Source organism: Erinaceus europaeus, chromosome 8, assembly GCF_950295315.1.
Source record: "Erinaceus europaeus chromosome 8, mEriEur2.1, whole genome shotgun sequence".
NCBI lineage: Eukaryota > Metazoa > Chordata > Mammalia > Eulipotyphla > Erinaceidae > Erinaceus > Erinaceus europaeus.
The window spans coordinates 125,382,165-125,395,789 of record NC_080169.1 but is presented as its reverse complement, the minus strand read 5'-3'; the positions used below and the strand labels follow the sequence as shown (position 1 = coordinate 125,395,789).

General features: G+C 64.2%; 1 protein-coding gene across 4 annotated transcripts in view; it reads right to left on the bottom strand.

Moving 5' to 3' along the window:
• LMBR1 (limb development membrane protein 1) overlaps nucleotides 1-12,743 on the bottom strand; it is a 129,519-nt gene extending 116,776 nt beyond the window's left edge. For 3 of the 4 annotated variants that reach the window (XM_060196890.1, XM_060196887.1, XM_060196888.1), the window contains exon 1: nucleotides 12,596-12,740. In XM_060196890.1, coding sequence (XP_060052873.1) covers nucleotides 12,596-12,661 — 66 coding nt within the window. In that variant the 5' untranslated portion in view covers nucleotides 12,662-12,740. Of the gene's footprint in view, nucleotides 1-12,595 lie in introns of all 4 variants that reach the window. The other variant, XM_060196889.1, reaches the window with a different exon arrangement.
• Nucleotides 12,744-13,625: the final 882 nt, after the last annotated feature.

The following is a 13,625-nucleotide window of genomic DNA, read 5'->3' as shown; positions in this document are numbered from 1 at the left end:
CCGAGCCGCACGCGTCCTCCGCTCTTGACTGACAGCTTGACGGCCCATTCCGGTGACCTGGTCTCATCCTTGGGCCCCGGCAGACGCTGGAAGTCGACGGGCCTTCCTCACAAAGACGGAGGGAGACGGCTTTCACGGCCACCTCGAGAGCGCCTCCTGCTGGCTGTGCGGTAAACATGTGTGCGCACCACACCGCCTCCCCCTTGCCCGGCGAGCTGTGAGCAGCGGCCCTTGATTCTACCCGCACTTTCTGGGCCCTCCAGGCTGCTGAGGCGGCGGACCGTGTTGATACCCGCCGCGGTGTCGGCCGCCCTGGCACAAGCCTGTGCCGCTGAGAGCACAGTGGTTCTTTCAGCCGCTCCGTGCGCTGACTTTTCACTATTCTGGCGTTTACAGGTGAGAGGATTCCGTCACACCATCATATTATTATTGCCTCCAAGGTCGTCGCTGGGGCTCAGTGCTGGCCTGCGAATTCACTGCACCTGGGGGCCGTTTTTTCCATTTTATTAGACAGAACAGAGAGAAAGGAGAAGGAGTAGAGGTGGAGAGACAGAGACAGCTGCAGGTGGGGAGCTGGGGCTTGAACCTAGATCCCTGGCGGGTCCTCGCGCTTACGCGAGCCTAGCCGGGCACACCAGTGCTCAGCCCTCAAGTGAGATTATTTTAGAGCCTGCTGTCTACTGAATTTTCACTGAGGTCACGGTAACTTCAAGATCTTTCCCCCTTTGCGTGGGTACTGTAAATAACATCAGAATCACCATTTCTTTAGAAGCACCGTGGAGTTCATTGTGAACCATCCAAGAATCTCCATCATGACTAGTTTTAAATGCAATGAATCTCTCCTACTGCAAACAACTTATTCAAGTGTCTAGATTTTTCCTTGGTTGAAAGAAATTACTCTAGACACCGACATTTCTACCTCTCCTGAAAAATGACTCAAAATGGAGACATAAGTGTGACAGACAAGACTACAGGTCAACCAAAGAGTTCGCTGGCCCCACTGGCTGAAGGAAGCTTTGGTGTGGGGGTCTTCTCACTGTATGTAGCTTAAGAAAAAAGACCTATTGTGGTCCAGGAGGTGGCGCACTGGATAAAGCACTGGACTCTCAAGCATGAGGTCCTGTCCGGCAGCACATGTGCCAGAGTGGTATCTAGTTTTTTCTCTCTCTCTCTCCTCCTATCTTTCTCATAAATAAATAAAATCTTTTAAAAAAAAAGTTCACGGGGAAAAACTATATGGTGTGGGTTTGGCCGTGACTTTCAAAAAACATGAAAGATCTACAGGGAAGAAGTGGCAAGTCAGACCTGAAGCCATCAGACCGCCTAGGGAACGGGAAGGAAGGCCGCAGACTTGGCTCTCAAACATGACGCCTCAGCTCCCAGCAGCTGGGAGAACAGCCGTGTGAGAACGTCTGAGCAGCTCCACAGACAAGGCCACACAGCAAGAGAGCTGGGCACGGGGCAGGGGGACAGCAGGGCCATCATGAGGGGTGGACACTGGGCACGGGGCAGGGGGACAGCAGGGCCATCATGAGGAGTGGACACTGGGTGCAGGGGTCAGCAGGGTCATCATGAAGGGTGGACACTGGGCACAGGGAGACAGAAGCGCCATCATGAGGAATGGACACTGGGCGCAGGGGTCAGCAGGGTCATCATGAAGGGTGGACACTGGGCACAGGGAGACAGAAGCGCCATCATGAGGAATGGACACTGGGCGCAGGGGTCAGCAGGGTCATCATGAAGGGTGGACACTGGGCACAGGGAGACAGAAGCGCCATCATGAGGGATGGACACTGGGTGCAGGGGTCAGCAGGGTCATCATGAAGGGTGGACACTGGGCACAGGGAGACAGAAGCACCATCATGAGGGGTGGACACTGGGCACCACACCTGTGCACCCCACCTGGCCCCCGTATGTGTTTTCTCTAACATTTTATTTATTTGATGAGAGCATACAGAGAGGCCCAGAGCCCTGCTCACTCTGGCTGGTGGTACTGCGGGGGATTGAACCCAGGGCCTCGAAGCCTCAGGCAGGAGTCTCTGCAGAACCCTGTGCTGTCTCCCCTGCCCCAATCAGCACGTCTCTAAAAAGGGAAAGGGGTGACCACAGACTCAGAAAAGGCTCTTGCAAGTGACCTGGGAGCAGGAGCAGGCAGCTGGGAGCCGGTGCCCAGGCTGAGTCTCGTCCAGGCAGACAGGCGGCCCTGGCAACGGCCCCTCCTCTGGGCTGACAGGACAGAGTTGAGGGCAAACGGCACTGGGACAGCAGTGTCCAGAACAGAGTGTCAGGCGGTCACCTAGCTAGGGACCAAGGCCACTGTGGCGCTGAGGTGACCAGACACCCGCCAGAAACACACACTCAGGGCCAGAGAAACAGCTCACTTAGTGCACTGCTTTGCCTGGACGGGTTGGCACTGTGGCCTCTGTCTCTCTAGGAGAGAGAGGAAGGAGGAAAGGAATACGGAGAGGGAGAAAGGAAGGAAGAGGGGAGGAAGGAAGAAGGAGGGAGAGAGGGAGGGAAGGAGTAGGTAAGGGAGGGAAGAAGGTAGGAAAGGAAAGAGAGAAAGGAAAGGAGGGAGGGAGGGAAGGAGTAGGTAAGGGAGGGAAGAAGGTAGGAAAGGAAAGAGAGAAAGGAAAGGAGGGAGGGAGGGAAGGAGTAGGTAAGGGAGGGAAGAAGGTAGGAAAGGAAAGAGAGAAAGGAAAGGAGGGAGGGAGGGAGGGAGGGAGGGAGGGAGGGAGGGAGGGAGGGAGCCGTCAGCCCAGTCTCACAGCAGACAGGAAGCTCAGCCCTGCTGCAGGCCTCTGGGAGTCAGCCAAGGAGCCTTAGGGCAGGTGGACAGCAGGGCAGGAGGACAGCTGGACAGGAGGACAGCAGGACAGGAGGACAGCAGGGCAGGGCAGGTGGACAGCAGGGCAGGGCAGGAGGACAGCAGGGCAGGAGGACAGCAGGGCAGCAGGACAGCAGGGCAGGGCAGGAGGACAGCAGGGAAGGAGGACAGCAGGGCAGCAGGACAGCAGGGCAGGGCAGGTGGACAGCAGGGCAGGGCAGGAGGACAGCAGGGCAGGGCAGGAGGACAGCTGGGCAGGGCAGGAGGACAGCAGGGCAGCAGGGCAGGAGGACAGCAGGGCAGGTGGACAGCAGGGCAGGGCAGGTGGACAGCAGGGCAGGGCAGGGCAGGTGGACAGGATCTCTGGCGAATCTGGTTTTGAAACGGCATTGGAGAGCAGCCATCAGCCGGGACGTGGCCCGGGGGCAGAGCACCTCACTGGGCACTAGGCCCTGGGTTCCAGCCTGGCGCCACCTGGGACCCCACGGGAGCACCTGAGAAAGTGACGTGGACTTAGGTGCTTCTGCGCTGCCCACCCCTCTCCCATTCCCTCTCTTCTCCACAGAAACCTGATCACAGAAAAGTGGTCTGGGGCTGGGAGACGGCACAGGGTCTGCAGAGACTCTCCTGTCGGAGGCTCTGAGGCCCCAGGTTCAGTCCCCAGCACCACCGTCAGCCAGGGCTCAGCAGGGCTCTGGGCTCTCATTCTCTCTGTCTTTCAACAAAATTTTAAAAATATCCTTAAAAAGAAAGAGAAATAAAAAGAAAGGAAGAAAAAGAGAGAGAAAAGAAAGGGAAAGAAAGAAAGAAAGAAAGGAAGGAAGAAAGAAAAGAATAGAAAAGGAAGGGAAGGGAAGGGAAGGGAAGCAAGGAAGTGAAAGGAGAAAGTGGCAAGGAGCAGGCTGCATCAGGCCGGCAATTCCCGCTGACTAGAACACACACCGCGGGCCCAGGGGTGGCGCGGTGGGTAGGGCACCGGGCTCGCTTCTGGCACTCGGCCCTGAGTCCCGTTCTGCACCACATGTGCCAGGGAGGCCACGGCCCTCCCTTCCTCCCCTCAGCCACGAGTGAGGAGACGGGCGTCGCGAAAAGGAGACGCGCGTGGCTGGGGCAGCTGCGCAGGGTGGAGCCCGCACGCAGCCACTCACGAGCGTGGAGCAGACCCACAGCACCCCCACCCGAAGACACGACTGGCCTTCAGATGGGAAAAGCCCGGAGGGTGTTCGGGTCAGGGGGCCAGGCACTGGCACGCCTAGCTGAGCGCACGCGTTATGGCGCGCAGGACCCGGTCCCCACCTGCAGGGGAAGCTTCACGAGCGGTGGAGCAGGACTGCAGGGGTCTGTCTCTCTGTCTCTCTCCCTGTCTGTTTCTGGCTGTCTCTATCCAGGAAATAAAGATAATTTAAACGACTAATAACAAGAAGATTCCCAGGTGGGCACAAGCAGCTGAAAAGACGTTCCAGCAGGAGCGCAGACAGCGCCGGGAGAGCTGGGGGCACGGGCCGCTGCCGCACACCACCTGCGCGTGGGCACCACAGCCACAGCGAGGCCAGGGAGCGCCCCACCCAGCCCGCCACCACCACCGCCACCGCCACGGAGGCCAGGGGAGACCCGGGTGGGGAAAGAACAGGCCCCACGAAGCAGGACACCAGTCCCCAGCTCGGCCTGCCCCCCACCCCCGAGGGCCGCGTCAGGACACAGGTGCTGCTGCCAGACCCCCGGCCAGACCCCGGCCTCGAACCTAGTTTCCCTCAGTGGCAGTGGGGGCTGGGAGCTGGGAGGACCCAACTCGCATGTACAGGGTCCAGGGTTCAAGTCCCGGCAACGCAGATGGCAGACTGGAGCTCCAGACCTCCCTCTCCCTCTCTGCCTCTTCCCCTCCTCCCTCTCTCTCTCCCTCTCTCCCCGCCCTCACCTCCCTCTCCCTTCTTCTCCCTCTATCCCTCTCTCTCTGTCCCCTCCCTCTCTCCCTCCATCCTTCTCTCCCTCTCCCTTTCTCCCCTCCCCCTTTTCCCCTACCTCTCCCTCTCCCCTCCTCTCCCTCCCTCTCCCTCCTCTCCCCCCTCTCCCCTCCTCTCCCCTCCTCTCCCCCCCTCTCCACTCCTCTTCCCCCCTCTCCCCTCCTCTCCCTCCCTCTCCCTCCCTCTCCCTCCTCTCCCTCCCTCTCCCTCCTCTCCCCCTCTCCCCTCCTCTCCCCTCCTCTCCCCCCCTCTCCACTCCTCTTCCCCCCTCTCTCCCCTCTCCCCCCTCTCCCCTCCTCTCCCCTCCTCTCCCCCCTCTCCCCCCTCCCCTCTCCCACTCCCTCACTCTCCCCCCCATATAAGATAAATAAGCCCATTTAAAACATGAACCATCTGACTAAATACAGTGTGCCAGAGGCCCCTGCCCAGTCTCCACACCTCCACACATCTCCAGAGGTGACGGGGGTCCCAGGACAAGTGACGGGGGTCCCAGCACAGGTGACGGGGTCCCAGCACAGGTGACGAGGTCCCAGCACAGGTGACAGGGTCCCAGCACAGGTGTCGGGGTCCCAGGACAGGTGACGGGGTCCCAGCACAGGTGACAGGGGTCCCAGCATAGGTGACAGGGTCCCAGCACAGGTGACGGGGTCCCAGGACAGGTGACAGGGTCCCAGGACAGGTGATGTGGGTCCCAGGACAGGTGACGGGGGTCCCAGGACAGGTGACGGGGGTCCCAGCATAGATGACAGGGGTCCCAGGACAGGTGACGGGGTCCCAGCAAGGTGATGGGGTCCCAGCACAGGTGACAGGGTCCCAGCAAGGTGATGGGGTCCCAGCACAGGTGACGGGGTCCCAGCACAGGATAGGTGACGGGGTCCCAGCACAGATGACGGGGTCCCAGCACAGGACAGGTGACGGGATCCCAGCACAGGTGACGGGGTCCCAGCACAGGTGACGGGGTCCCAGTATAGGTGACGGGGTTCCAGCACAGCACAGGTGACGGGGTAACAGGACAGGTGACAGGGGTCCCAGAACAGGTGACGGGGTCCCAGCACAGGTGACGGGGGTCAGAGCACAGGTGACAGGGATTCCAGAATAGGCGACGGGGTCCCAGCAGAGGTGAACGAGGGTACCATTAGAGGTAACAGGGTCCCAGGACAGGTGACAGAGTCCCAGGACAGGTGACAGGGGTCCAAGCACAGGTAAGGGGGGTCCCAACACAGGTGATGTGGGTCCCAGGACAGGGGACAGGGGTCCCAACACAGGAGATGGGGGTCCCAGCACAGGCGACGGGGGTCCCAGCACAGGTGACAGGGGTCCCAGGACAAGTGACAGGATCCCAGCAAGATGACGGGGGTCCCAGTACAGGCGACGGGGGTCCCAGCACTGGTGACAAGGGTCCCAGTAGAGGTGACACAGTCCCAGGAGAGGTGACGGGGTTCCCAGCACAGGTGACAAGGGTCCCAGCACAGGTAACGGGGTCCCAGCACAGGTGACGGGGTCCCAGCACAAGTGACGGGGTCCCAGCAAAGGTGACGGGGTCCCAGCACTGGTGATGGCAGTCCCAGAACAGGTGACGGAGTCCCAGCACAGCACAGGTGACGGGGTCCCAGGACAGGTGACGGGGATCTCAGCACAGGTGACGGGGTCCCAGGACAGGTGACAGGGGTCCCAGCACAAGTGACGGGGATCCCAGCACAGGTGACGGGTCCCAGCACAGGTGACGGGGATCCCAGCACAGGTGACGGGTCCCAGCACAGGTGACGGAGTCCCAGGACAGGTGACGGGGGTCCCAGCACAGGTGACGGGTCCCAGCACAGGTGACAAGGGTCCCAGCACAGGTGATGGGGGTCCCAGGACAGGTGACGGGGTCCCAGGACAGGTGACGGGGTCCCAGCACAGGTGACGGGGTCCCAGCACAGGTGACGGGGGTCCCAGGACAGGTGACGGGGTCCCAGGACAGGTGACGGGGTCCCTGCACAGGTGACAGGGTCCCAGCACAGGTGACGGGGTCCCAGCACTGGTGACGGGTCCCAGCACAGGTGAGGCGTCCCAGCACAGCACAGGTGAGGGGTCCCAGCACAGCACAGGTGAGTGGTCCCAGCACAGCACAGGTGACGGGGTCCCAGCACAGGTGAGGGGTCCCAGCACAGCACAGGTGACAGGGTCCCAGCACAGGTGAGGGGTCCCAGCACAGCACAGGTGAGGCGTCCCAGCACAGCACAGGTGACAGGTCCCAGCACAGCACAGGTGTCAGGTCCCAGCACAGCACAGGTGAGGGGTCCCAGCACAGCACAGGTGACGGGGTCCCAGCACAGCACAGGTGAGGGGTCCCAGCACAGGTGACAGGGTCCCAGCACAGGACAGGTGACGGGTCCCAGCACAGCACAGGTGACGGGGGTCCCAGCACAGCATAGGTGACAGGGGTCCCAGCACAGGTGACGGGTCCCAGCACAAGTGACGGGGGTCCCAGCACAGGTGACGGGGTCCCAGCACAGGTGAGGGGTCCCAGCACAGCACAGGTGAGGGGTCCCAGCACAGCACAGGTGAGGGGTCCCAGCACAGGTGAGGGGTCCCAGCACAGCACAGGTGAGGGGTCCCCGCACAGCACAGGTGAGGGGTCCCAGCACAGGTGAGGGGTCCCTGCACAGCACAGGTGAGGGGTCCCAGCACAGCACAGGTGAGGGGTCCCAGCACAGCACAGGTGAGGGGTCCCAGCACAGCACAGGTGAGGGGTCCCCGCACAGCACAGGTGAGGGGTCCCAGCACAGGTGAGGGGTCCCAGCACAGGTGAGGGGTCCCAGCACAGCACAGGTGACGGGTCCCAGCACAGCGCAGGTGAGGGGTCCCAGCACAGCACAGGTGAGGGGTCCCAGCACAGCACAGGTGAGGGGTCCCAGCACAGGTGAGGGGTCCCCGCACAGCACAGGTGAGGGGTCCCAGCACAGGTGAGGGGTCCCAGCACAGCACAGGTGAGGGGTCCCAGCACAGCACAGGTGAGGGGTCCCAGCACAGGTGACGGGTCCCAGCACAGCACAGGTGACGGGTCCCAGCACAGCGCAGGTGAGGGGTCCCAGCACAGCACAGGTGAGGGGTCCCAGCACAGCACAGGTGAGGGGTCCCAGCACAGCACAGGTGAGGGGTCCCAGCACAGCACAGGTGAGGGGTCCCCGCACAGCACAGGTGAGGGGTCCCAGCACTGGTGACGGGTCCCAGCACAGCACAGGTGAGGGGTCCCCGCACAGCACAGGTGAGGGGTCCCAGCACAGGTGACGGGTCCCAGCACAGCACAGGTGAGGGGTCCCAGCACAGCACAGGTGAGGGGTCCCAGCACAGGTGACGGGTCCCAGCACAGCACAGGTGACGGGTCCCAGCACAGCACAGGTGAGGGGTCCCAGCACAGCATAGGTGACAGGGGTCCCAGCACAGGTGACGGGTCCCAGCACAAGTGACGGGGGTCCCAGCACAGGTGACGGGGTCCCAGCACAGGTGAGGGGTCCCAGCACAGCACAGGTGAGGGGTCCCAGCACAGCACAGGTGACGGGGTCCCAGCACAGCACAGGTGAGGGGTCCCAGCACAGCACAGGTGAGGGGTCCCAGCACAGCACAGGTGAGGGGTCCCAGCACAGGTGAGGGGTCCCAGCACAGCACAGGTGACGGGGTCCCAGCACAGCACAGGTGAGGGGTCCCTGCATAGCACAGGTGAGGGGTCCCAGCACAGCACAGGTGAGGGGTCCCAGCACAGCACAGGTGAGGGGTCCCAGCACAGCACAGGTGAGGGGTCCCAGCACAGCACAGGTGAGGGGTCCCCGCACAGCACAGGTGAGGGGTCCCAGCACAGGTGAGGGGTCCCAGCACAGGTGAGGGGTCCCAGCACAGCACAGGTGACGGGTCCCAGCACAGCACAGGTGAGGGGTCCCAGCACAGCACAGGTGAGGGGTCCCAGCACAGGTGACGGGTCCCAGCACAGCACAGGTGACGGGTCCCAGCACAGCACAGGTGAGGGGTCCCAGCACAGGTGACGGGTCCCAGCACAGCGCAGGTGAGGGGTCCCAGCACAGCACAGGTGAGGGGTCCCAGCACAGCACAGGTGAGGGGTCCCAGCACAGGTGAGGGGTCCCAGCACAGGTGACGGGTCCCCGCACAGCACAGGTGAGGGGTCCCAGCACAGCACAGGTGACAGGTCCCAGCACAGCACAGGTGAGGGGTCCCTGCACAGCACAGGTGAGGGGTCCCAGCACAGCACAGGTGAGGGGTCCCAGCACAGCACAGGTGAGGGGTCCCAGCACAGGTGACGGGTCCCAGCACAGCACAGGTGAGGGGTCCCCGCACAGCACAGGTGAGGGGTCCCAGCACAGGTGACGGGTCCCAGCACAGCACAGGTGAGGGGTCCCCGCACAGCACAGGTGAGGGGTCCCAGCACAGCACAGGTGACGGGTCCCAGCACAGCACAGGTGAGGGGTCCCAGCACAGCACAGGTGAGGGGTCCCAGCACAGCACAGGTGAGGGGTCCCAGCACAGCACAGGTGAGGGGTCCCAGCACAGCACAGGTGAGGGGTCCCAGCACAGCACAGGTGAGGGGTCCCAGCACAGCACAGGTGAGGGGTCCCAGCACAGCACAGGTGAGGGGTCCCAGCACAGCACAGGTGAGGGGTCCCCGCACAGCACAGGTGAGGGGTCCCAGCACTGGTGACGGGTCCCAGCACAGCACAGGTGAGGGGTCCCCGCACAGCACAGGTGAGGGGTCCCAGCACAGGTGACGGGTCCCAGCACAGCACAGGTGAGGGGTCCCAGCACAGCACAGGTGAGGGGTCCCAGCACAGGTGACGGGTCCCAGCACAGCACAGGTGACGGGTCCCAGCACAGCACAGGTGAGGGGTCCCAGCACAGCATAGGTGACAGGGGTCCCAGCACAGGTGACGGGTCCCAGCACAAGTGACGGGGGTCCCAGCACAGGTGACGGGGTCCCAGCACAGGTGAGGGGTCCCAGCACAGCACAGGTGAGGGGTCCCAGCACAGCACAGGTGACGGGGTCCCAGCACAGCACAGGTGAGGGGTCCCAGCACAGCACAGGTGAGGGGTCCCAGCACAGCACAGGTGAGGGGTCCCAGCACAGGTGAGGGGTCCCAGCACAGCACAGGTGACGGGGTCCCAGCACAGCACAGGTGAGGGGTCCCTGCACAGCACAGGTGAGGGGTCCCAGCACAGCACAGGTGAGGGGTCCCAGCACAGCACAGGTGAGGGGTCCCAGCACAGCACAGGTGAGGGGTCCCAGCACAGCACAGGTGAGGGGTCCCCGCACAGCACAGGTGAGGGGTCCCAGCACAGGTGAGGGGTCCCAGCACAGGTGAGGGGTCCCAGCACAGCACAGGTGACGGGTCCCAGCACAGCACAGGTGAGGGGTCCCAGCACAGCACAGGTGAGGGGTCCCAGCACAGGTGACGGGTCCCAGCACAGCACAGGTGACGGGTCCCAGCACAGCACAGGTGAGGGGTCCCAGCACAGGTGACGGGTCCCAGCACAGCGCAGGTGAGGGGTCCCAGCACAGCACAGGTGAGGGGTCCCAGCACAGCACAGGTGAGGGGTCCCAGCACAGCACAGGTGACGGGTCCCCGCACAGCACAGGTGAGGGGTCCCAGCACAGGTGACGGGTCCCCGCACAGCACAGGTGAGGGGTCCCAGCACAGCACAGGTGACGGGTCCCAGCACAGCACAGGTGAGGGGTCCCAGCACAGCACAGGTGAGGGGTCCCAGCACAGCACAGGTGAGGGGTCCCAGCACAGCACAGGTGAGGGGTCCCAGCACAGGTGACGGGTCCCAGCACAGCACAGGTGAGGGGTCCCCGCACAGCACAGGTGAGGGGTCCCAGCACAGGTGACGGGTCCCAGCACAGCACAGGTGAGGGGTCCCCGCACAGCACAGGTGAAGGGTCCCTGCACAGCACAGGTGACAGGTCCCAGCACAGCACAGGTGAGGGGTCCCAGCACAGCACAGGTGAGGGGTCCCAGCACAGCACAGGTGAGGGGTCCCAGCACAGCACAGGTGAGGGGTCCCAGCACAGGTGACGGGTCCCAGCACAGCACAGGTGAGGGGTCCCCGCACAGCACAGGTGAGGGGTCCCAGCACAGCACAGGTGAGGGGTCCCAGCACAGCACAGGTGAGGGGTCCCCGCACAGCACAGGTGAGGGGTCCCAGCACAGGTGAGGGGTCCCAGCACAGGTGAGGGGTCCCAGCACAGCACAGGTGACGGGTCCCAGCACAGCACAGGTGAGGGGTCCCAGCACAGCACAGGTGAGGGGTCCCAGCACAGGTGACGGGTCCCAGCACAGCACAGGTGAGGGGTCCCAGCACAGCACAGGTGAGGGGTCCCAGCACAGGTGACGGGTCCCAGCACAGCGCAGGTGAGGGGTCCCAGCACAGCACAGGTGACAGGTCCCAGCACAGCACAGGTGAGGGGTCCCAGCACAGCACAGGTGAGGGGTCCCAGCACAGCACAGGTGAGGGGTCCCAGCACAGCACAGGTGAGGGGTCCCAGCACAGCACAGGTGAGGGGTCCCAGCACAGGTGACGGGTCCCAGCACAGCACAGGTGAGGGGTCCCCGCACAGCACAGGTGAGGGGTCCCAGCACAGGTGACGGGTCCCAGCACAGCACAGGTGAGGGGTCCCCGCACAGCACAGGTGAGGGGTCCCAGCACAGCACAGGTGACAGGTCCCAGCACAGCACAGGTGAGGGGTCCCAGCACAGCACAGGTGAGGGGTCCCAGCACAGCACAGGTGAGGGGTCCCAGCACAGCACAGGTGAGGGGTCCCAGCACAGCACAGGTGAGGGGTCCCAGCACAGGTGACGGGTCCCAGCACAGCACAGGTGAGGGGTCCCAGCACAGGTGACGGGTCCCAGCACAGCGCAGGTGAGGGGTCCCAGCACAGCACAGGTGAGGGGTCCCAGCACAGCACAGGTGAGGGGTCCCAGCACAGCACAGGTGAGGGGTCCCAGCACAGGTGAGGGGTCCCAGCACAGGTGACGGGTCCCCGCACAGCACAGGTGAGGGGTCCCAGCACAGCACAGGTGACAGGTCCCAGCACAGCACAGGTGAGGGGTCCCAGCACAGCACAGGTGAGGGGTCCCAGCACAGCACAGGTGAGGGGTCCCAGCACAGCACAGGTGAGGGGTCCCAGCACAGCACAGGTGAGGGGTCCCAGCACAGGTGACGGGTCCCAGCACAGCACAGGTGAGGGGTCCCCGCACAGCACAGGTGAGGGGTCCCAGCACAGGTGACGGGTCCCAGCACAGCACAGGTGAGGGGTCCCCGCACAGCACAGGTGAGGGGTCCCAGCACAGCACAGGTGACAGGTCCCAGCACAGCACAGGTGAGGGGTCCCAGCACAGCACAGGTGAGGGGTCCCAGCACAGCACAGGTGAGGGGTCCCAGCACAGCACAGGTGAGGGGTCCCAGCACAGCACAGGTGAGGGGTCCCAGCACAGGTGACGGGTCCCAGCACAGCACAGGTGAGGGGTCCCAGCACAGGTGAGGGGTCCCAGCACAGGTGACGGGTCCCAGCACAGCACAGGTGAGGGTCCCCGCTCAGTGGTGCGGCGGCAGCGCCCAGCCCGGGTCCGATCGGGAGTGTCCCCCGGTCTCGGGGTCACCGGGCTGGGCCCGGGGTCAGGAAGGTCCCGCAGCCCTGAGGTCAAGGGTCGGGCGTTTGGGACCCACGACGCAGGGGTCGAGGTGCGGCGTGGGTGCGGGTCGCGGTGGTGTCGGGGGTCGGGGGTCCGGGGTCGGGGGTCAGGGGTCAGGCGCTCACCGTGCCCTCGCGCACCCGGCTGTGGAAGTGCTGCTCGCGCGCCGCCACCTCGTCGTGCCCGTCCATCGTCCCGCGCCGGCCCGCAGACCATCGCCCGCCGCCCGCCCCCAGCCGCCCGCCGCCAGCCGCCTCAGCAGACCAGCGGCAACGCAGGGCGCGGGGTTGTGGGGACGGGCCGCTACGTCAGAGCGTTGCGCCGCGCGTCACCGGAGCGCCGAGGACGTGGGCGGGGCGGGGGCGGGGCCTGAGCTTTGGGCGCGGGTGGGGGCGGGGCGGGGGCGGGGAGGGGAGGGGCTTCGGGCTCGGGTGGGGCGGGGCTATCGTGGGGTGGGCGGGGCCTCGGCTCGGGCGGGGCGGGGCCTGGTGTGGGCGTGGCAGGGGCGGGGTCTAGGCGGGGCGGAGTCCTCCCCCCGCGGAGTCCCTAGGGGGTGGTCCGTGCAGGATTCTTTTTTTTATTTCCTTTTTTTGCCCTTGTTTTTTGGTTTTTTTTATTGTTGTTGTAGTTATTATTATTGTTGATGTCGTCGTTTTGGATAGGATAGAGCGAAATGGAGAGAGGAGGGGAAGACAGAGAGGAAGCGAGAAAGGCAGACACTTGCAGACCTGCTTCACCGCCTGTGCAGCCACTCCCCTGCAGGCGGGGAGCCGGGCCTCGAACCCAGATCCTCCCAGGGTTTCATTTTTATGACAGCTGGAGTGAGGACCGCTCTCCTGGCACCCAGCACGCTGTACCCAACATGGGCACCAGGCACACAGCATCTAGACACAGCTCGCAGCACCCAGCACTGGGCGTCTCTGCCGGGCACACAGCTCTCAGTACCCAGCCCGCAGCACCCAGCACTGGGCGTCTCTGCCGGGCACACAGCTCTCAGTACCCAGCCCGCAGCACCCAGCACTGGGCGTCTCTGCCGGGCACACAGCTCTCAGTACCCAGCCCGCAGCACCCAGCACTGGGCGTCTCTGCCGGGCACACAGCTCTCAGTACCCAGCCCGCAGCACCCAGCACTGGGCGTCTCTGCCGGGCACACAG